Genomic DNA, 24,211 nt, shown 5'->3' on the forward strand with positions numbered 1-24,211 from the left:
GAGGCCTGGGCAGGCTGGGTGGTGCCCTGGGGGTGGGGTGGGGTGGGAGGTGCTGGGCTGAACTGTGTCTGGAGAGCATCCTGGGTCAGGGAGAGGAAGAAACAGAGGGATCAGGCCACAGCCTCCAGAGTTGCCAACCGTGATGTGGGACCCAAACACGGGAAGGGGAACGCCAGTGGTCCCAGCAGATAATGGAAAGGCTGCCTTGTGAGACATGCAGGCAGAATTCCAAGGTGGCCCCGTGACGGAGGTTCACTCTGGGGCCCAGCCAGAACGGTGACTTGCTTATCTCCCACGGACTGTGGGGCGTTTGTAGATGCCATTAAGGTCCCCAATCGGCTGATCTTGAGCTCATCAAAGGGGAGGTTGTCCTTGGTGGGCCTGACCCAATCAGGGGAAGGTCCTTACAAGAGGGACCAGGGCCCTTCCCGAGTTAGGGACTCTGTCCCCTGCTGGCTTTGAGGAAGGAAGCCACCATGAGTTCTACAGCTGCAAGGAACTCAATTCTGCCAACAACCCTGAGAGCTTGGATGAGACCCCAGTCCCCGGCAATACCGTGATGGCAGCCTCGTGAGACCACACCCAGGACCCAGCCTCTGGCTCACAGCAAATGTGAGATAACTTACAGAAGTTGTTTAAGCCGCTGAACTTGTGGTGATCGTCACGCACAGTAGAGGCTGTGCGTCTCCCTGCACGAGCTCAAGGAATGGCCATGTGGCCACCTGACAGGTGTGTTGGGTTGGGACTTCCCGTCTCAGTGAAAGGGTGCACCAGACTGCTCGCCCTTGGAATCTAGAACCCACTCTTCCATGTCTCTGGACAGACTAGAAGGTGGGCATCATTCATTCATTCGTTTCAACACATTTTGTGCAAAGCATGTGTTAGAGAAAAACCCGGTGGTGCTGCCCTCAAGCGGCTTAGACGCAGGTACAGAAGATCCGATGTCAGCATGTGGACACGTGGCAACTGGGCTAGGTGGTCAAGGACTTGCGGTGCAGGGAGGGAATTGGGAAGGGGTTGACCATGCTGGGGGCCTGGGGGTCATGCTTCCCAGAGGAAGGAGCGGCTTGGTGAGATCGATCACGGAGCAGATGAAGGTGAACCTTCCCTTGGATCCACCGAGGGTGCAGGCTGGCTTGGAGCCAGTCCCCCAGGTCTCCCCTCACCTGGGCCAGGTACTCCTTGGGGTGTGGCCTCCCAGGGCTTTAACTCAGGTCTCCTCCCACTTCTGCTTCTACCTGGGAGTTGGAAGCCCTCCAACAACCAAGTTCTCATGAGGAGGAGAAGCAGGGCAAGGATGGGAAAGTGGAAGGCAGTGAATGAAGAAGGCAGATGAGCACTTTCTCTCTAATTTAAAGGGACCCGTAGGCACAGGCTTTGGCCATCAGCCCATTTCTATAACCTGGAGGACCCAGCTGGTGCAGCCATAGCCTCTAACATCACCCAGATCTGCTTCTTCCTCTGTCCCAATTAAGATCCAAGTTTCCACAGGGGATCCAGAAAGGTCCTCCTGCCATCTGAGTCTTCTTTCCAAACAAGGCACCGCTATTTCTTGCTCTCTGCACAGCAGGAAATTTGCATTTTTAATGCTCAGTGCTGCATATATTGATTGAAATTATACTGATTTGCATTTTCAAGGTGGTCAGCCAGTGGAGCTGTTTTTCTAATGCACACTTCTTAGAGAGAAAATGGAGCCATAAGCCATAATCATGAGTGGCAGAGGACCTGGAATGAGAAAGCAGCTACTGGAGCCCTCCTTGGGGTAGGGGGTGCTGAGGCTCCTAGGACCATCAGCCCTGGGCCAGGACCCAGTGCTTGGGGCCTGGGGTAAAAGCTGGACATCCCTCCGGGAGGGGTGTGACTTTCAATGTTTAGCAGGGGGACCCAGAGTTAGGCAGACTGCCAAGGTCGGAGGACCCCAGTATTCACCCGAGACCACTTTCACTTCTGACACCAACACCTGTGGAGGGGAATCCCCAAACCACCCTTAGGTTTGATAATTTGCTAGAAAGACTCACGGAACCCACTAAAACTGTTCACTCGGTTACGGTTTATTACGGGCAGGGATACGGGTCAGAACCAACCGAGGGCAGAGCCTGGTGAGCTCCAGATACAAAGCTTTCATTGTTCTCTCCCTGTGGGGTCAGGACGCGCCCTCCCCCAGCATCAGGGTGGACAACACGTGCAAAGCATCACCGACAAAGCAAGCTCTCCTGAGCGCAGCGTCCTGAGCTTTCTCAGGGCTCCATTAGATAGGCACAATGGATCGATGATTGATTGATTGGTGATCAATTGATTGATTGCCCACAAGGTCCATCTCAGTCGCCAGGTTGGCTCAGACGGCATGACCCAAAGCATCCATCACCAAGTCACATGGGTGGTCTTCCCGGCGTGGCCAGCCCCACCCTCAACAAAGGCCCTCCTGATCACCCTGACAGGATGATCAGGTCACCTTCCAGAAGCCTAAGGCAAAGACCAGACCACTCTTTAGGCAAGGTCAAATTTTTACTACACAGAGGACTTCACTGGACACCCGCCAAGGCCAGACCACACACTTACAGCTCTCTCTAAAGGACCCCAAGGCAAGGAGGGGCTCAGGACCATCAGAGAAAGAGCTTGTGAAGTCCAGTGGCCTGGCTGTGGACAGAGGCTCTGGGCCTGTCTGGTGCCAAACAAGATAGATGAACGCACCTGAACCAGGGCAGGGGGTGGAGACTGGCATCCCAGCCACGCCCCGCAGCTGTGCCACCATCTGCCCATCCCCCTGCTCTTGCTGCCTCCACTGGCTGGAGACTCTGCCCTCTGACCTCAGCAGCGCTGGGCTGGCCCCTCTTCACCAATTCATTCTCCTGTCTGGGGTAACCTCCACGGTGAGGTCTCCCTGGCTGTCTGCCAAGGAAGCCACAAGCCCACCCCTCCTCCTCCAGTCGCTCTTGAGCCCATTACTTTGGTTTATTTCATTCATAGACTTTTATTGGGGGGGGGCGGATATTAGTTTCCTACTGATGCTCCAGCAACAGTCCATAAACGTGGAGACGTAAAACAACACAAATTTATTCTCTTACAGTTCTAGACATCATAGGTCCCGAAATCAAGGAAGCAGGCCTTCCTGACTTCTGGAGGTTCTAGGAGAGAATCCTTTCTCGACTTTTCTAGTTTCTAGAGGCGCCGGCATTCCTTGGTTTGTGGCCCGTCTCTCCAACCTCAAGGTCAGCAGGGCAGAGTCTTCCAGTCTCTGACTCTGACCCGCTGCCGCCTCCCTCCTCTGAGGACCCTGTGATGTCGCTGGGTTCTCTCAGGTAATCCAGGACAATCCCTAATCTCAGGATCCTTAATCTACTCCCGTCTGCAAGCAGAGGTCACATACTCACGGATTCTGGGCATCAGGACATGGACGTGATTGGGAACCATTATTCAGCCTACCATGGGGGAGGTCATCCATATATTATTTATATCTAACAGTGTCTGTTCATTATCTGCCCTAATTGTCTGCCCCCCACCCCACACCAGACTAGACATCTCCTGAGGGCAGGGACTTGTTCACAGCTGCACCCCCAGGTCCTACTATGTGCCCTGCACATGGTCAGGGGTCCGTCCAGATGCATGAAATGAAGGAGAGAATCCAGTGTGAGAGGCAGTGGAGTGCTTGCTGTCTGCCTGTCACCGAGTATCTTAGGAAGGTTCAGAGAGACAATGGGCATGGGACCCAGGGAGGGCTGAGACCTTGCTCCATGAGCTGGGAGCCGCAGAGCTTTGGCCTGGGATAACCACTATGGGGGCTGGCGAGTCACATCCAGGAGACTGGACACGACAACCCTGCTTCTGAGAAATGTTGGCAAGGGGTCCCGGAGAAGGGGCACTGCAGGAGGTCACCAACCCACCGTGGAGGCTGGTTCTCCCATCCTTGGTAACATGACACAGAACAGAGGGGTACCGCCTCTCCCAGGCTGTCCCCCACCCTGGGATGTCATTCAAACCAGGAGTCTGTGAGCCACAAATAACACCAAGACCAGGTCTGGGTACCTGGACCATAGGAAGGGCTCAGGTTTGGGGGTGGCTGGCCCCCTCTTGCAGCCTCATATCAGGAAGAGAGACGAGAGAGACTCAAATTAAACAGTTTTCAGGCTGTATCAGAGGGCTTGGGGGTGCCCGGCCCCTCCAGTCCCATCAGCTTCCTCTCAGGTCCCAGAAGGTACGGCCTCACTGCTCACAGGTCACCAGAGAGACCCTGAGCTGGAAGAGAAGCGTGGACCGCAGTGGGTGGGCTCGTGTTAGTCGGAGATAAACAACTGTCTCCACCTCCTTTCCCGTGGCTCCACGGCCAGTCCTCCCACCAGGATCCCCATCTCTCTGCATCCTTTGTCTCCTCTCTCCTGGAAGGTGGGCCTGCTTCCTTTCTGAGTGAGTCAGACGTCTTGAGCTATTTTGCTTTGCTTTTCATTTGTTTTTAAAAGTCTCCAGAGCCCAAAATTACATAATCTTCCTTGGGCATGTAAAGACAATTTATGTGTTTTTGCCTGTCTCTACAGAACAGATAGTAGAAAGGAGGAACCGCGTGGAGACCCTATTTCCAAGCAGCTCTCATCCAGTATCTCCTCTTGGTTAAACTAACCTCTTGTTCTCAGCCAGGTAAACCCAAAGTGCAGGCAAGAGCCCGGCATTCAGCAAAATTCCTGTGTGTCATATGCTTCCAGAATGAATCCATCACTTATGATATTTAACAACGATGAAAGGAATTGTCTACTTATTGGGGGCCTCTCTGGAAATGACATCTTTTAATTTGTCTGAGGGTTTTATGATAACACAGAGGAGGGAGTCTGCCAGGTGATCCCAGGGGCCATCCTGCAGGCCAGAGAGGGTTTAAGAAGCCCTGCTCTAGCCTTGTCTGGGATGACCGGCACTGCCCACCTTCACACTTACCCACCTTCACACTTACCCACCCTTGTTCACCCCACTTATTCACCCACCCACTCAGTACACAGCTACTCAGCACCTGGCTGAGCCAGGCATTGAGTGGTCCCTCTATGTTGTCTTTCTGTGTCTCCTGAAAGCCTGGTGGAAGGGAAAGAGCTTTCTAAGAAGTGTGGATGTTGCTTTTGTTCACAAACACCAAACTACACATTGAGGCTTGTGCGCTCCTGGCGGAGCTGGGCAGGGCTTCCCAGGGCAGTATCTGGGCATTTTCAAGGACCAGTTACTAAGATGGCCAGTTCGAGTTCTGCCCTGGAGGAAATGATGGTCCAGTGGGAGGAACAGAAGGTGATGTGGATGAAGATGAGGATGAGGATGAAGGAAGAAGACGGAGGAGGAGGATGGGGAAGAGGATACTGGCCATGGATTATGGCAACAAAGAGGACACGGGAGGTGTTGTGGACACACAGAGGTGGGACACCTAATCCAACTGGGAGGCTGGGAAGACTTCCTGGAGGAGATGAGACTGTACTGAGTCCTAAAGGACCAGGGCAAGTTGGCCAAGGAACATGGGAGCAAGGAGGAGGAACTTTCCAAGGGGGTCCACTGGCCAACACTGTAGCCAAAGGGCCAGCGAGACAGTGCAGAGAACTTCGGGATGTACAGAGCATTGGCGGTGCTGGGGCGGGGTGGGTGGCGTGGTGACGAGTACCGAGGAAGGTACCTAGAGGGGACAGAAGGGCCAGGCCCTGAAGAGCCTCGGGTGCTGTGGGGTGCTGTGTCAAGGGTCTGCATTGGATGGGAGGACATGAAAGCCATTGTTGGATTGTAAGCCAGGAAGTGACATCGCCATAGCCATCATCCACTTTTCCATGGTTTACTGGGTATTTACCATGCACGACACACTGTTCCAAGGGCTGGATCTATGACCCCTCATACAATACTTAGAACTCCCAAGAGGTAGAAACTATTATTTACCCTCGTTGTACAGAAGCACAGAAAGGTTAAGTAACTTGTCCGAAGACAAACAGCTGAAATTTCTGATGCAAAGCCAGGGTTTGAACCCAAGGAGTCTGGCCAGAGCCTGCATCTTAGCCATGCTTCCCTATTGCAACACAGATCTGGTTTGCCCTTGACCTCTGATTGATGCCATGGCTCCTGGGAAGAGGGTGGGCGTCAGAAGAACAGAGTTGGCTGAAGAGAGTCTCAGAAGCTTAGACACTCAAGGAACAGCTTTCTGCAGTGTGGGGGGACCTTTTGCCCCTGACATCAATGCCTGGACCCCACTTGACAGACAGGTCCACTCTCGGGGAACTCCTCAGCCTATTAATCATGCTGAGTAGAAATCAGAGATTTTTTCCATCAAGAGTCTGAAAGCCCCAGTTTCAAAGGATGCCTCTCGTTGTACAAATGAATAGCCATCTCCTTATAAAGCATTCTGCTTTGAAATTCTGGGATGAAAAAGCTGGAGCCCCAGTGATTTGAGTGATGGTAATAACAGTCACAAAAATTACCATCATCGTACGGTACCGGGATTTTCATTTTGAAGTTGGGGGAGGGCTAATTAGTGTTCTCTGACTTCATGCTCCAGACCTGAGCCTTGCCCTTCCCACAGCAGGAAGAATATCAGCCAAGGAAAGTGGCGCATGCAGAAATAGGGCTCTCATCTTGGGCTTTCTCGTCCCTGCCCCAGGCCTTCTGAAGATCCGGCAAAGATGCTTCAGTGTCACAGCAGGAACCCCTGGGACCACCAGCGACTTAAACATATTAGGATCCAGGACAAACATTTCTCAGCAGCTCAGGCCACGTGTCCAAACTGCACTGCTGGCTTCAGGAGGTGGTAATGTCTGTTCTGCCCCAAATACAGGGAAATCCCTCATTTTGGATGAGGTAGTTGCCTGCTTGAAGTTACTGATATCCAGAGTAAGGGAAGGGGAGCAGTGAACCGTCATCCCCGGGCGGAAGAGTCAGGCCAATCACTTAGGATGCCCTTGCCCCTGTGCTGCCAAGCTCCACCGTTTGCTGGAAGCACAGGAAGCTGCCAGCAATGAAGTCACAAGTTGCTCGCTTCACAGGACTATCCCCATCGAGCTGCAGAAAAACAAGGGAAACACCAGCAAAGAGAGAAGGACGGTGCCTTTGGAAGTGATATGTGACCTCCAGTGAGGAAACTCATTCAGGCATGCTCACCGGGGGGCAGTGACCTGCAAAGAACAGGCAGGGTGGTGCTTCCCTTTATGCATTTCAAGCTTAGGTGCCCCCGATGGTCACCCCTTCCCAGTCCTGTGCAGGGGGAGGTGGGGAGCATCCCACAGGCCCCAAAGCAAAGGATCCTTGGGGTTGCCCCACATGCTCATGAATCAGAGGTTCTGAAATGAGGCTAGAAAAGACAGGATTCTTCAAGACAGATCCTATAATGGGGTGCCGTTGGGGCCAAACTGGTTCACTGACTTTCTTGACCCTGGTGGGAACAAAAGTAGCGGTGTGTTCCTTGCTCTCTAAGCAATCAAGTGAGTACCAAGTGGTCACTCTGGCTGAGCAGGGTGACCAGAGGCTGCAGGAGGGCTTGGCTTTAGGAATAGTCTGGTTAAACAGAGGAAGAGACAAAGATCCCATCTGGATTCCTAACCTTGTAGAAAACCCTTCTGAAATGCCTCATCAACTGGCCACTGGAAATCGCGACGTGGACAGAACAGGACTCTCCTGCGGGCGGAGGCTTCTGTGGTCAATAGTTTGGTAGAAACAGAAATTTTGGTCCTCCAGGGCTCCTGGATATCCCTAACCATCAGCTGGGGTTCTGAACCAATGAGAGACCATGAGAGGAGCAGTTAGCACCTGTTGGGGGCTGGCGGGGAGACTTCACATGATCCTGCATTGGTCAGCTCAGGCTGCTATGACAAATACTGCAGACCAGGCAGCTTAAAGAACAGACGTTTATCTCTCACAGTTCTGGGGGCTGGAAACCCATGATTCTGTTCCTGGTGAGAGCTCTCTTCCTGGCTTGCAGACAGCCTGCTTCTCACTGTCCTCACCTGGCAGAGAGAGAGCAAGCTCTGGTCTCATCCACTTTTTATAACGGCACTAATCCCACCATGGGGGCCCCACCCTCATAACCTTATCTAAACCCAAAGGACCCACCTCCAAATACTATCACACTGGGGGTTAGGATTCCAACATATGAATTTTCAGGGGACACAAACGTTTGGTTCATAATACCTCACAACAACCATGAGGCCAGCCGACCAGGAAGCAGGCAGGTGGGAACCAATAGCCATCAGGATGTGATTTTCTAACTCTTCCCCCCGAACTAAATCTCTGCACTGGAAGTCCCATCTGGGAGCACAAGGATGGGGCTTATGTCCCCCCATAATGATGATGGGGAAGATCCCCTGAACATTGACTCCACACCCTGCTAAGAACGACATGGCTGCAGTGTACATACCCACCTCGCCCCACCCCATGGGGAGGACCTGTGTGTTAGCCACAAGGGCAGAAGCGCTATGCTTCTCACCCAGGCCTGCCTGCCAGCAAAAGGCTGAACCAGCCTCCAGAATACGCTCTGCAGACCTGCCCCCGGGCTGCCCCCTGAAGCAGTTGCCTGAGCTAAAAATATTCTCACTTTAAGGGCTGCTGTTGGGAGAAATGGAACGAATTTATCAAGCACTTGACACACAGTAACTACTTTATAATGTTAGCTGGAATTAATATAATTATCATCATCAACATCATCCCTCAGACACAGAGTGGGCATCTGATGAATTTTTGAATGAAGGGGTGAATGGCTATGTAAGTTTAGTAACAGCACGGTGCCGATTTTACAGGCTTAGCCAGACACAGAGTCTGCATCTCCTTCTTCGTTTAAAAAATTACTGTTATTAATGTAACTAACATTTTTATTAAAAATAACATTTCCAAATTAAAAAGATATGGCATAAGACATCTGGACCCTCACATCTGAATCTTCGTTCAGTCTGTTGCAATATGTCATTTTGGTTGACGTATCTAAGGAAAACCCAGCCTCAGACATCGGTGTAGTTGGAAAAGAGATGAGCATTTTAATAGCTTTTTCAGATAATTGTGGGTATCTTTTTTGATACTACGTGAAAATTTGACAAGTGGTGGTTTCTTAATGGTTAGTTGCAATGTGGAATTCTATATCCGTGCCTTTTGTATTGTATTACATTAAAATCCACTAGTTTACCTTGCTTCGAATGGATTTTTTCCCATGCATGATTTTTTAAACAGCTCTATTGGGATATAATTCACATACCACACAATTCAGCCATTTAAAGTGTACAGTTCAATGGTTTTGGCATATCCACAGATATGTGCAATCGTCAATGAATCAGTTTTAGAACACTTTCATCACCTTAAATCATCTCAAACGGAAATTGTACCCTTTAGCTATCATTCCCTATCCCCCCCCACCACCCCAGCCCTGAGCAAATAGTAATCTACTCCCTGCCTCTTGATTTCCCTATTCTGGACATTTCTCATCAATAAACCATACATGTCCCTTTGTCTGGTTTCTTTCACTAGCTTCATGTTTGCAAGGATCACCCACGTTGTAGCATGTGTCAGTGCCTCATTCCTTTTTATGGCTGAATAATCTTCTGTTGTGTGGAGGGTCCATATCTGGTTATCCATTTGTCTGTTTTTGAACATTTGGGCAATTTTGAATAAAGCTGCTATGAACCTGCATGTTCACATTTCTGGATGGACTTTCATTTCTCAGTCTTAAGATCCCCGGTGGTTTCAATCCCCCGGGTGGTCTCTTTTTAATGCCTGGAAGCTTTGGATGTGGGAGTACTTGATTGATTAAGTCAGCATAGAATTTAAAGTCCAAACCGGGACACTCTGAGAGTAAGACAGGGCAGTGTGAACGGTTACTCCTGGACAACGGTCCCTCGGACATTTGGTCACTCTGCTTGCCAAGAGCCTCCCCTGTGGACACCCATGTCCCCCAGGATGGCAATCACCTTCTTAAGCATTATGCAGATGAGGCTACCTGCCCCTTTCCCAGTTTTCAAGCAAGATTTAATAAGTCTGTGATGCCCCAGTCACAGAGAGTTTACTAACTTTCCCACCTGGCTGTTTGGGGTTTGGAACTTGACCTGAGGAATCTGGGCATGAAGACAACCCAAACCTCACCAGCCCCTAATCCCAAGTCTGGGTTCCAATGGGATTTTTTGTCCAGCCTATGTTTTCTGAAACTCACTAGACTGAACTAGTGAACAACCCGAGAGAAGGGACCTCATTTGTCTGATTCAGCAGTCACGGAATACATGTTGGCTCAATGAACACATGAATGGGGGGACGGTTGACTAAGCTGCTGGCTGCTCTGCCTGGAGAGAAGGTGACCCTGATGTGTGTGCACCACTGTTTTCCTAGCAAGCCGCTCACAGGCACGGGCAGCTTCCCATCCCTCACAGCGCTCGGCAGACCCTTGCCTACGGCAGGTCCTGCTGTTTCCGTTGAGGAGCTTATTACTCTTATGAATATGCATGGCTGTCGCCCTGGCTTTCTTGTTGTGTGAGTTTCTTACTCTCTTCTGAGATGCAGACACTATCATTCCACAGCCACTCACATGTGCTTCTGCAGGAAGACAGGCTAGGAACGTAGTTTGCAGGCTTCTAGCCCCTGAGAGCAGGAGAGAGCTCAGAAGGGAGGTGATGGTGCCGAGTACCAGACAACAGCCAGCCAGTGACCTTCAGAAATTTTTCAATGGACGATTATGCATTTCTATCTTGGATATCTGTTTATGGTCTGAATTCTACTCTGAACTGTAAGTCCTATGAGGACAGAGTCCAGGTGTGTTTAACTTTTATCAAAGTTTACCTGGCACCTAGGATCATGCACAATAAATATTTGCTGCATGAAGAATAAATTAATAGCTGATGCCTGTTCTCAGATGTACAGCAGTTTCACTGACAGCAGCCCCTTCCTAAAAATGGCAACCATGTATGAGCATCTAATATGGCAGGAGCATTGCCCAGGTTTTATGATTTAACCCTCCTGAAGTTTGCCCTTTCCTCTCTCATTTGAAAGATGTGAGAACCACGGTAAAGGAAGTGACATAACTAGTCTGAGATCTGGGAAGGGGTGGAGGCAACACTTGAAAGTATTTGTTTGATTCTTAAAAAAAGGAACAAACAAAACCTGTGTCCTTCTGACTACCGTGAGCTTCCTTTTGTTGCCTACAGATGTCCCTGCTGATTACGGAGGTGGGGGCAGGGGGAAGAGTTCTAGTAGCATCGTTCCTCAAAAAGATACCCTGGATTGCTGATGTCGCTTTATATAGCTTGGGGAAACGAAACTCAAGCTCATCTGGGAAGCCGTGGGCCTGATTCAGCTTTTAAACACCTGCTCCAGACACGGCAGACCCGTGCTGCCTTCTCTGGAACCTTTTGTTGGCTCCTGAAACAAAGGAGAACTCGGAGCAACAGACATGAGACCCAGATGAGCCAGGAGTCACTGTCTCCTGGGAGACATGTACTTCCTCGCTCAGTGAAATTTCCAGAAACAAAGGGATGATGGATTCCTTAGCTTTACCACACCCATCCCAAGGCAGAACTCAGCTAAAGATGTGACATTGGTGAAACAGGCATAGATCAAGATGTTTAGGGGATAATGTGAAGACTTAAGCCCCCTGTGTTATGTTTCTATTTAGACTCTTGATTCCAGATTGATCTCAGTCATCCTCTTCGATTATAACCTTTAGTAGGAGTTGGTAAAATTCTATCCCAGAAGATTTAGAATCTTGAAGAAACGAAGGCCTGCACCTGAGTTTTACCAGTCTTACAGGTAAGCACTGGTCTGCTCTCAGTGAGGGTTACATTTAGCCAAAAGTTATAGAAAACTGGGATCAACCGAAGCGTGAACTAATGAGAGGTTTATTTTCCTTACCTAACAGGTAGTCTGTAGGCAGGTAATTTAGGATGCATGTGGCTGTCCACCATGCCCCCAGGGGTCTAGACTCCTTCTATCCCTTTGCTCTGGCATTTTTGGCATGCAGCTTCCACTCTCATACCTGTCACCTCGTGGTCACAACATGGCTGTTCCATCTCCTGCATCCCATCTGCATTCCAGGAAAAGATAAGGACAAGAGAGAAGGCAAAAGGCAGATGTTAAAAGGTCAGCCCCCTTCTAATGAACTTTGCCAGGCATCCCATCAAGCAATTTCTGCTTACATCTCATTGGCCAGAACTATATCACAAGCCACCCTAGGTAAAAGGGGGGCTGGAATGTATAAACTTTGGGCCAGGCACATTTATCACCTCCCCCACCACCACGTCCACCAAAGTTCTGTTAGTTAGAAGGATGGGGACAGTAGATATTGGGTGGTCATCTGGCAGCGTGTAACTGCAGCCACATTCCCTAGAGGCCAAACAAAAGTGAACATTTCATAAAAGCACAGTTTCAAAGGTGAAATTCAGGACCAGCATTGATTATGCAGAGACCAGCTCTACTGTGCATAAGAAAATAACGATCCAGGGCAGCAGTTTGTAGAAGTTGGGTATCGCTGTCTTGAACACACGTTGCCTACCAGGGCTTCTGCTTTTTAACATATTCAGAAAGCAGGCAGTGAAATGGGTTTCTGTGACGTGTCCTTCATATGTTACACTAGAGAGAGCCTTGGGGTTGCATTGGCCCAGGCTGGATCACTGAGTCATCCTTCCCCTGCTGGGGGATCCTGGACAATCCACTTTGAACTTCTTATGCACATGCATGTGATCAGGCCGGGTATTCAGTCGGCATGGCAAGGAGCAGCCACGCCGGATATTACAATATCGAAATGCCTTCCTACCAGCTGGAAACAGCACCCCCCCGCCCCCAACGCCCCAGCCCCTCCCAGATTGCTGCCGGTGCTCTCCCAGAACCCCTGTCTGGTCCTGTGGCTGTAGCCAACCTCTATCCCAGTCCCCAGGCTGCACCGTGTTAAGATGTTTTCAATATTAAGCCCAGGTATGATAATATCACCAACATCTCCGGGTTGTTGTGGCACTGAAAAGAGATCAGAAATGTAAAATTCATCATGATGGCTGACGCTTATACACAGGGGTGACCTTCAGGCTACACTGGCGTGAACCAGCTAGGCGTTTGCTCTGCGCTGGGGCGTTCAGTAAACAACAAGTCTTCCTCCCTCCTTGGCATGTTCCGGATCCTCTTCAAGCGGAGGGTAACAGCTGAGACAAGACATGGCTAGAGGAAGAAGTGGCTTTTCTGCTCAATTACTCTCTAGATTGGCTGAGAGAAGCCCAGATGTCACTTGAGCTGCTGCGGGGGGTGGGGGTGGGGGGAAGACAGGGTCCAGGAATTACTGGCTGAGAAAGGGGGCCGTAGAGGATCTTAAAGATGATGATGACGTAGATGATGATGGTGATGATGATGATGACCCTTTTTGACTAATCACAGCTCTCTCTTCTCGATAGAAGCACAGCCCCCAAAGACTCATTATCTGACCATCTGTCCAGATAGGGGTAAGCCAATCACCCTCACCACTGTTGACAAGCGTCTGCCTCTAAATTTCCAGCATTAGTCAGGTGCCTTTGACTCTTAGGTAGGGGATGAAGTTGAGACCAGAATCCTCCCAGTCTTGAGATTCAAAGATCCATCTAGAGTTCAGGGATAGAAAAGGGTATGCAAACACAGTATGCTTGCCAGAAAACATGCTTCCTTCCTTTGAACAAATCCTGGCATTGTCCACTTTAGGGGCTCTGTGAGAACAAGATATTAAATCTCCTTGAATTGTTGGTACCAACTCATCTGTAGACGTGTCACTTGCCCCTCCCTGTGTGAGGTTTCTGTTTCCTCAGCCCACTGATGTCAGCCTGGACATGCCACTTGCTTTTGCCAGCGAAATGTGCATGGAAGTGTCACGTGCCCCTTCCCAGGGAAGCCTTAAGGGTCACAGTGAGGTTCCGCCATGACTCTGCCCTGCGCTGTGTGATGGGGTGTCCAGGTGAGAGCAGCTCCTTCAGGCTGGGTCCCAGGATGATGACAACGTGCAGACGGGCTGATGGAGCAGACGGTGGTCCTGAGCATGAGTGAGAAATCGACCTTTATTGGGTTCAGCCACAGAGCTCTGTGGGTGGTCTGTTGATGCAACATCATCTAGTCCGAGCTGACCGATGCAGTTTATGGAGTGACTTGGAAGAGACACCAATAGCCCGGAATCGGTGGTATCCAGCTCTGCCCTTTCTGCTTGGAGCCAAGGGTCCCTGGACCAGCCAGTAGCAGCAACCACTCAAGGGTGAGACTGCATCCCCTGTTTGGGGAGCTTTTCCCCGGGGAGCCTCACTCACTGTTATTTTCCTGCACACCCTTAGGGCTTGGTCAACACAAGGAGGGCATCCTCATTCTCTCACCTCTCCTCCTGGAAGGAGTCGGACCTTTGGGGCCAGCGAGAGATGTCCCCCAGGCCCCTTACCTTATTGGTAAGTGTGTCAGCTACAAATTGGTACTTGCCATTGGCACTTGCCGTCTACCTCTACAATGATAAAATCATTGCTGCTGCCGCTGCTGACTTTCAACACCCCTTGAAAGGAGTTCAGGGTGAAGAGCAGAAATGAGGCCCTCTGTGCTCTGGGAAAAGCTGGCAGAACAGGGCTTCAGATAGTTAGATACTTTCACGAGCCAATTTTATGAGTCTAATTCTTCTATCTCCTCATATCTAGAAAAGCACTAAAATCCTTCATGGTGATGACTGCTCCTCATGACTAGCAGAAACCTTTTGCAAAAAAAAAAATGTGCTTGATTGCGTGGACTCCTCCTTCACCAAAATCACATATATACTGACCTTCCCCCCTACATCTTTGGAGCAGTTTCTCAGAGCTATCTGAAATGCTTCCTCATTTTGCCCCAAATAAAACTTAACTCACAACTCACACGCTGTGCCTTTTTTTTAAGTCTGCAAGTGTAACCAGGGGTCTGACCCTTTCATATCCCTTACGTCCGACCCCGCTTTTCCTTAATACCCAGATAATCCATCTAGAGCTCCATCCTGAGAACTCTGTGAAGTCAGGCAGCCCTTCTTGCCACCACAGCCCCCAACCACCCAAGGCCCGGAGTCTTCTGGATTGTGAGGGAGGAAGGGCGTTTTCTTCACATCTCTTCTGGAGTTAGTCACCACGTCCCCATTCTTCCTCCTGGTTCTTTCGACTACTGTGGTCTCCCCCCGCGCCCACCTGCCCCGCAGCAGAGACCATCCTGCCCATCACTCCCTGACTCTCCTCAACACAAGCACCACTAACCCGGAGCGGAACTGCCACACAGGACAAAAACCTCAGACTTTGGACTCAGTCCTATGAGAACATGTAAGGACTCAACTGGACGGCCCCAGCCCCCCGGACACCCCAGCCCTGACTGCCTTCGGCCCGTGTCTGCCCACCCTCCAGACCCTCTCCTCTCCAGCTTCACGCCCCAAACCTCCAGATCCCGTAATGCCGAAGGACTGCGACCAAACTGCCACTTTATTTTGCGATGCAAATAAACCCTCATCCTCCTCACCCTTGTCCTTCTAAATCGAATCAGCAAATCTGGCATCACAGAGAATTTCTAAAAGCCTTGAAATGAGGGTTTTTCTCTATCCCAGACCAGATCAAATTCTTAGGCAGCCCTCTTTCCACCTGTGGTAGGAACCCATCACTTGCTCAGAGGAAGGGGAGGGACCATCTTTTTCTCTTTCAGGTACACAAGGGTATTTGGATGGGTAGTAGAGACCTGGCATTTCCTCTGGCCAGGCCCAGGGTGCTGCACGATTGTCCTGCGAGGCAGGGGAAATCTCAGCTTCCCTCTTAGCCTCTGACCCCGCAGCCTCGCCCTTGCCCTCAGGTGGAGTTCACGGCTGGGGGCAGACCCACCTGGGAACAACTCAGATGTGGGCGGGAGTAAGGGCAGGATTCCAAAGTCAGGGCACTTACCCTCCCCAGAGAAGGAAAAGTGCCTTGGAGTTCCTCCCCACCTCCCCCTGCCCCTCCCCCTCCTCCCCACTGCACGTTTTAATAGGTGGGGGAAACTAGTAAGGCCCGGGTGCAGAGAAGATAGCATGAATGCTTTAAAGAAATGTATAATAATTTTAATCAGCATTTCCCTTCCATTTAAAATCACAAACTTAGCTACTTAATCAAATGTCATGCTTAAGACACATTTACCTCCTTGGGAGAAAAATGAAAAATGGCAGCTCAATTTGGCTTTGGATGGGTTTTAAAAATAGTCAAGTCTGTGAAGGCCATTAGGTAAATGGCCTAAGAGAGCTTCAAAGAGAGCCTCCTGGGGGGTCAGCCAGCTCCTTTGTTGGAAAAGTAGGGCAGGGCAGAGGCGAGGGGACTCCTGGAGGGCCGGGGCCAGCCTGTGATTCCAGGTTCCTGGGCACAGATTTCTCCTGGTAGGGGACCAGGTGATCTTTCCACAGTGGGTATGTCTGAAAACTTCCGTTTTGCACTTGCTGAAGCTGGTAGGCTTTGTGTGTGTGTGTGTGTGTGTGTGCGTGTGATGACTTACACTCTCCTTCCCAAATTCCCAAAAGAGGAGAAAAATGAACCGGTCAGAAATATGAGATGCTGTCCAAGTACAAGAAACCAGTTACCTTAATGGTGAAATATGTCGTGGTTTTATTATATTTCAGCCTGTAAAAAATGACAATGTTCGCATCAAGAGAAAAAATAAAAACAGACCGAATAATAGACGGTCGCTCTCTTTGGAGGAGTTGGAGTGACCAGTGCCCAAGGGTAATAGAAACTAGTGGGTCCTTGCCCTAAATCCGACTTTCTATTGTGGGTGGGGGTGGAGGGCAACATCCCTCCCCCAGGGGTTGAGGCGGCCAGGGCTATCTTGTTGCGCCTCTGCTGTGTGACTTCCCCTCCTGACTCTGTCACTGCTTGGCCTCACAGCTGTTTCCCGAAAACACTTCTATTTACTGTGTTATCAACCCAGAGGTTCCTACCTGAGGTCTGGTGAATCCTCCAGGGTAAGTGGGTAGAATTCAAGGAGTCTTTTCACTTGGATGGTGAAAAAAATCACATCCGAAACCCAACGTTTCTTCGTTATAAATGTAGGCAGCAGAGCGAGGTGGTGTGACACACCAGTGACCACTAAACACAGAAACTGCAGCCATTTCCCTCGTACACTGCCACGATCGTGGACAGCCCAAACTGTTACTGCTAGGTGTCCGGACACCCAAATTGTGGCACGTTTTGGATCTGGCAATTCGTTCCCTAACATGATAAAAAGAATGTACATTGCTATATCAAAAATGTGTTTTAATATTTTGATAATGTGTTTCAATACACTTGGTTTCCTAAAAATCCTGTGCATTTTCGTCTCTGCACTAAAAAACGTTCTGAGACAAGGTCCGTGGGTTTGCACAAGGCTGCCGAAGGGGTGCCTGGAGTAGAGGGGGTCGGGGTCCCACCAGGCCCACCCGGCCCCTCAGCATCCTCCAGGGTTATTCTGGCTCCTGGAAGGGCCTCCCTGGTGCGGCAACCACCCTCGTCCCGCTAGGTGGCAGCAGTGAGGCCACCGCTTCTCTCCCAGCTGCAGGGGCTCAGCCCTTTGTTCCAGGACGTCCCTCTGGGATCTGCCCCCGAAAGCCCTCAGGGAGGGAGAGGGCTCCAGGGGAAGACCAGCCAGGAGTGGCCAGGTAGGCAAAGTGCTGACTCAGCCTGCTGCTTTTTCGGACAATAATAGTGAAACTGTGTGTGAGGCAATCTCATTTAACACCCACAAAAACCTCTGTGTGGAAGGGACTATGGAACCCATTTCACAGACGTGAAAACTGAGGACTGGAGAGGTTGATAATGTGCCCAGGGCCCCACAGTGAGGGAACAGCGGCCCCTGGGCTGCCCGGGTCAAGACTTGGCCACCACACCTCCCTGTTCCCTGCCCCTCTCCTTCGGGGAAGCAGGTCGTCCCCCTCTGTCCTCCTGCCTGGGTGGAGGAGACCCCTACGGCTCTCAAGGACCTAGAGGCTCAGGGATGAAGGGCCTGCCTGTGAGTCCAGGGTCGCTGGGCCTGGCTCCGCCCCACAACCGGCTCCCACCCCCCCCACAACGCCCTCCCCAGGGAGTCCTCTCCTGCTACTGGGGGTCTCTCACGTGGGCTGGGCGGTTATAGAGCTTCACTGGGGGAGGCACCTGCATAGAACACCTCTCGCTTCCCCTCCCCGGACCCCCACATCCACACTTGCAGCACAAGAGCTGATTTCTAAGGCCTCTGATTTTGCACCTCCCTCGGGGGCGCTGAGAGTTGAAAGGGCTTTGTCCGCGGCTTCCCACGGAGTCAGCAGGTCTGGCCTTCAATGAGGAGTTTCACTGTAGTCACTTCTCTCAGTGTAAGGGACCCCGCCAAGGGCCCTTTCTCCTGTAGTCAAGGCCTTGCAAGTACAGCCTAACCAGGTAGGCCCAGGGGAACTCCTGGGGCCAAGAGTCTGGGGCGCGGCGTCCTGGAACTCGCAGGGAGTCCTCCTCCAGGGCCTGGACGAGCAGCAGCTGCAGTCGGGCGAGCCGCGGCTGCCGGACGCCCAGCCCGGGGCCTGTTGCAGCGTCGGGATGCAGGACCGACCGGGCTGGGCGGGGGGCAGAAGGTGCTGAAGCTCTGACCAGGGACACAGAGACTTCTTACGCCAGGGCCCGAGGCACGCGCCCAGGCCGCGGGGAGAGAGGAATCCCGAGCAGCGGACCCTCCCCGCCTCCTTCAGACTCCCGCGGCCTTTTCCGCGCAGCTCCGCCAGTAGGAAACTTTTCTCCTAGCCCCCGCCCCAAGCGCCCCCCGAGTGCTTCCTCGGGAACGCCCCCTGCCCAAAACCAGCTCTCCCGGTGCACTGGGCGCACTGGTAACCGGGTCAGAACCTCGAACCGCTTCGCATGCCCTCCGGTTACCGTGGCAACACCACCCGGCGGCGCCCAGCGGTCCAATCCGAGCCAGCGACCTCTCTCGAGCCTTTCCCAAGGTGGGGACCGGGACGAGGCCGGGGCTGGGGAAGGGGCGGCCGAGGCCCCGCCTGCGGCGTCACCAGGGCCGGGCACAGCCCCGTGCGGCGAGGCGGGCCACCGCAAGGCGGGGCGGCGAAAGGCAGCCGGGGCCGGTCAGGGGACTCGGGCTCCAGTTTGAGGGGCGGGGAAGAGGGTGACGTGAGCCGGGCCGGGCGGGCGGAGTTGGGACCCGCTCGGGGAGGCGGGGGCGAGCGCGCGGGGAGGCAGACGCGCGGAGGGAGGCGGCCAAACGGCGCGGGCGGCTCTGCGGCGGGCGCGGTGGGCGCGGGCGGCGGGGCCCCGGGATCCCCGCGCGCCTCCTCGGCGCGGCGCCGCCGCCGCGCGTCCCCACGCCCCGCGCTCCACGGCGCCCTTGCCCCGCGCGCCTCCCGCGCCCGCCTCCTGCTGGCCTCCCGCGCCGCGGCCGTCTGCGGAGCGAGCGCTCAGACGGAGCCCCCGGCCAACTTGAGCGGCGCCGAGCGGCAGCGGAGTCCCCAGCAGAGCCCCCCGGCCCGGTGGCGCGCGGAGGGAACCTGCGGCCGCCAGCGTCGCCGCTGTCCGCACCCCCGGACCTCGCCGCCCCCTCGGCGCGGGGCTCGGGCCGGTGCGAGAGCCGCGCCGCGAGACACGCACCGTGCGCGGCGGCGCCGCCCGCCTCCCTTTTCGCCGCCCCGGAGGGCGAAGCCGCCGCTCCCCCGACCCTCGCCGCGCGGCCGCGGCGCTGGAGCGCGCCCCTTCCGGGCCGGCAGCGGGCGCCCCCGCCTCGCAGCCGCCTTCGCCGCGTCGCCCCCGGAGGGGGCCGCGAGCTCCGCGCCCGGGCCGGAGGATGTGCGCCCCCGCGGGCCGCCCCGCCTGAACCATGCGCCCCAACGGCGGCGGCGCGCCGGCCGGCATGGAGCCCCGCGCGGCCGCGCTCTGACTCGCTCTGCGCCCCGCGGCCGGCGGGCGGCGGGCGGCGGGCAGCGGGCGGCGGCGGACCGAGAGCCGGAGACCGGCGCCGCGGGACGGAAGCGAGCGGGCGCGGGCGCCGCGCAGATGGCCGGGGCGAGCGAGATCTGAGGCTCTGCTCCCCGAAACGTGATCATGTGGATTCAACAGCTTTTAGGACTCAGGTGAGCAACCCGGCCGGCGCCGGGGAGCGTGTGGGCGCGCGGGTGCGTGGGTACCGAGCCGGGCTGAAGCGGCGCTTTGCTCGGTGTTGCGAATAAAGGGACCCCCTCTCCGCTCCCCGCGGACGGCCAGCCGGTGCCCCTGGAGCCGGGTCGGGACTCCGGTCCGGAGCTCTGAGCCCCGTGGCCCCGCCGGGAGCGGCGGCTCTCCTGGGCTCCGCGCGTCCGGGTCGGGGCAGGGGCGCCCCGCTCCAGTTTCCCGGGTTCTGGGGCCGGCCGGGCGCACCCGCGGCTCCCGGCGCCAGCAGCGCAGTGTCCTGGCCGGCCGCCCCGGCGCGCCTCCTCCCCAGGGCCCAGGCGAGGCGCGGGCCGCTGGGCGCGGCGGGCCATGGGCCCAGGGCGGGGGCCGGGGCTGCCTGGGAAAGCCAGGGTTCCGGTCTCCCGGCGAGAGCTTGCCAGGCGGAGTTGGAGCAAACCAAAGCCTGATAGCCACGCCGCCCGCCTTTCCCCTTCCTCGGGGCCCCGTGGCTGACTGAGCAGGGGCCTGCCGGACTCCCAGCTGCCGATCCAGCTGTTTGCCGGTGACCTCCGGGCCCGACGGGCGCGCACAGCTGGCGGGCAGCTGGGGCGGGAGGCGCTGGGGCTCTGGGGGAGGGCGGGCGGGCACTCCCTGCGGGCACCCCCTCCCCCCCGCAGGCAAACACCCCGGGAGCGCCCCCGGGGGCTTGTCTGTGTCCCGGACTTCAGGGCCGGCTGGAAGAGGGGGTTGGAGCTCGGAGCCCCTGGTGGGGGTACCCAGGAAGACCCTTTTCGGCAAACTTTATCTGCCTGCCAGTGGTGCTCGGGTTTCAGCCCCTGCCTCGAGAGGTCTGGGACCCGGCAGGGCAGTTGTCCCCTTGGCGGGGCAGAGTGCCTCCAAGACGTCGCCCTCCTGCCGGGGGGCTCCGCGGAGCTGGTGCGTTTGGGTCCCGGATTGCATCCGAGACCTAGGAGGACACAGGCGGAGGCAGGGAAAGCAAGCGTGCCGTTCTCGAGTTTGTCCACTGGGATGCACTGCGCTCCTGCGTTGGGGAGAAAGGGGCCGGTCTTTGCCGGAGCCGGTGCCTGAGCCGCCCCCATCAACACCCGATAAAAGCTCGGGGGGAGCGAGCTGAAGGGAGAATCAAATGCGCGTCCTGATTTTGAGAAACTGGAAGAGGACGGAGCCCGCCAAGCGTTTCCTAGCTACCCTTGTTTTATGAGACAATTCCCCACTCCTGGGGGTAAAGACTGTTTAAAACATCTAGTGAAAACTGTCAAATGTTATCATTGGCGTTTTTCTGGAAAGGGGCATTCCTTGTCTTGGTGGCCGGGTCGTGTTCAGTGGGCTGGGCTTTAAAAGGTTAATCCTGAAGCGGATTGCGTTGGATACTGGCTCTGCCTGAATCGATGTCCTGTGCTCAGACTAGATAAGGTTTAGGCTCAGCCGTTCTGGGACGCAGACTAAATGGAGCGGGGGCAGCTCTGCCCCGGTGACCCCTTCCAGGTGCCTTGCCATCTGCCTCCCGGGTCTCAGCCAGACCCCAGGGCCTTTGGAAAGATCAAAGGGGTCCCTGCTCTGTGGAGGAGGGGGGGGTGCACCTTCAGCTCCCAGATGCCTCCTGAGCTGCTGTCTGGCACTACCTTCCTGATTGACTGCCGGCAAGTTATTTGAACCGACATCTTTTTTTATTACTAACTTGCTAGATTGAAAGATTAGTACATTCTGATAAAGAGAGAGGAGAGTAAATATCACAGAAAAAAAACCTCTCTGCGGGTTCAAAATTCACTAAAACAGTTCCTCTAAAGCATCCCCGAATGAGATCTACTTGGGATTTTGCTTTAGGAAATAGTTCTGTTGGTGATTTTGAAGTTTGACCTTTTGGTTTTTTCCCTTCAGTGTTAGCACAATAGATTTTCTGTAAATGTGCCTCTGAGGACGGGCTGTCACCTCTCTGGGAGGCTGACAGGAGAGAGCTCTGTCGTGTCTGAGAGCCATCCCCTGGCCAGGAGAAGGGGCCGTGCTTGGAGGGTCTGTGCTTTCGCATCCCATCAGGCACAGGGTAACAGTCACTGAAAACCAGGGATGGCTTGCCTGAGACCTGGTAATGTGCTTTTTCCCGAACACAGCCCGTCACCTTTGCTCCCAAGCCCCTCCATGGCTCCCCAGGTGAACGCTGGGCGTCCTGCTGCCCGGCTTCAGGCCTGGTTAGGTCAGGCAAACACGGAACCTGGGGCCCAGGTGACAGAAGGCAGTTCTGGGCAGGACCTGAGTGAGGGCTCTCAGCTCTGACTTCCGAGGCAAAGTCTGGGCTTGGATTTTTGCTCCTGTGTTGGAAATGAGCTGTGCGTGGAGCCTTTTCTTCCAAGGAGGAGGAACAGATTGAGTCTTTTGGAGCTGTTTTTATGCCTTTTTGGTGGTCGTTGTAGCAAAGCTCCAAAAATACCGTCTATCAGCTCAGATAAAGGTACCTCTTGAAGGTGGATCCGGAGCCTGGCCAGCTGCATCGGAGCTCGTTCTAGGAGCAGCTTGGAGGGGATGCTTACGCAGCAAGCAGTGCAGATTTTGGAGTTTGGCTGTCTGCTTGTGAGTGGGCTCTGAGGCCATGGCCCTCCACGTCGCAGCTTTGGGGCTTGGAGCCTGCAAGACACTACTTGCCTTGAGGTGTCCTCAGGGGGGCAAAGGCTAGCTGGTGCCATGCTCCTCCCAGGCTGTGTCCCTTGCTGTCCCTCTGCCTCTTCTTCCAGCCTAAGGTTCTGTCGCCCCTTCTGTTCTGAAGGCCCTGGGTGTGCCTGGGGGGTGGGTCTATAACAACGTAATGTGACTCTCTTCCTTCACTGGGCGCTTCACAGCTCCCCAGGCCTCTGCCGGCCACGGGGTACCACGTTCAGGCCTCAGTGAACAGTCCCAGTGGATTGGCTGTCCCCATCCCCACCTGTAAAGTCCTCCAGCAGCTGGGGCTGTGCATCCAGGCTTTGGAGGATGGAGTCAGAGGCTCTGTCCACAGACGTTGCCCTCCTGGTCAGTCCCGGCTCGTGCCCACTTCCAGCTGCTGGTACCAAATTGATTGCCACTGGAATCCCTTGAGTGTCAGTGGCCGTGATACTCATCCGGGACAATATTGCTGGAATTAATCACCATTTTCGGAGGCAGCTCACATCTTTCCTGCCACGCGGGTACATCCCCCTCCCCTCACGCCCACCCCCACCCAGGGGATCCACTGTCCAAGCAGAGGAGGGGGCGGTGCGCTCCTTCCAGCCTGTCCCTTCGGTTGATTTCTTTTAATCATCTGCTTCCTTTTCTTCTGTGCATCAAAGAGGGCGCAGAAGTGAGGAGCAGGGCAAGGTAGCTTGCAAGCAGAGACAGCTCCACACCTCCCTGAGATGCCTGTCTCCTGGTCCCTGGAGAGGGAGCAGTTTGCTTTCCCACCACATCCTGCATCCTCCTAGATGGGGTCCCTCAGATGGCAGCGGGAACGGTGGAATCCCATCCCGCCCTTATGGTCTCCAGCCCACTGACCCAGGCACCATCAAGGTGTTTGGCAGGTGTGGGCTGGTGGTGCTTCCTCAGTCCTTCATTTCCCCGGCTGTTTTGTAGGAAAACCACAGGGTGCCCAGAGCATGGTGGGTCAGAGCTGCACCCTGGGTCACGATGAAGTGGGTGAACACGAAACCCCGACCCGGCCGACCACTGCTGAGCCTCCCAGAGCCCCTGGGCTCCTGCCTGGGGTTATGTAAGAGTCATCTGCTTTCCAAACGTAGTTGCCAAGTTTTCTTCAAAGGGCTACAACTCAGTAGAGACCAAATTGATGTAGAGATTAGCTTGGAAAGCCAAATATATCCTTGATCTAGATTTTCATGTTTGAAGTCTGGCTCGAGAGGGTTTCTCCTGCCGATGCCAATCAGACAGGAGGGGAAGGCAGGAGGAGGGCTCGCTGCCGCTGGAGTAGACAGACCCCGCTGCCCCCTGACTCTCTCTCTCTCCGAGACCCCCTGGAATTCTAAGGAGCCAGTGAGTCAGAAGGCCGCCCAGTGGGGAGTGGTGGTTACATACCTTGGATTAACTCTCAGTTCATAGAAAGTCAGAGGCTGCAGTCCACCCATGTCAGAGCTCTGGGGGCCCTTGGGTCCTGGTTACAGAAGAACGTGCAGGACTCACCCCTACTGCTGCTGGTGGGCAGGGGAGGGAGCAGGGGCTGGCCA

General features: G+C 54.3%; 1 protein-coding gene across 1 annotated transcript in view; it reads left to right on the forward strand.

Moving 5' to 3' along the window:
- The first annotated feature begins 19,864 nt into the window (after window positions 1-19,864).
- Window positions 19,865-24,211, forward strand: part of AJAP1 (adherens junctions associated protein 1) — a 105,727-nt gene continuing 101,380 nt past the window's right edge. Inside the window, exon 1 of the mRNA XM_036872963.1 lies at window positions 19,865-19,993. Coding sequence (XP_036728858.1) covers window positions 19,965-19,993 — 29 coding nt within the window. The 5' untranslated portion in view covers window positions 19,865-19,964. The remainder of the gene's footprint in view (window positions 19,994-24,211) is intronic.

The sequence above is a fragment of the Balaenoptera musculus genome, chromosome 1 (genome assembly GCF_009873245.2).
Source record: "Balaenoptera musculus isolate JJ_BM4_2016_0621 chromosome 1, mBalMus1.pri.v3, whole genome shotgun sequence".
Classification (NCBI taxonomy): domain Eukaryota; kingdom Metazoa; phylum Chordata; class Mammalia; order Artiodactyla; family Balaenopteridae; genus Balaenoptera; species Balaenoptera musculus.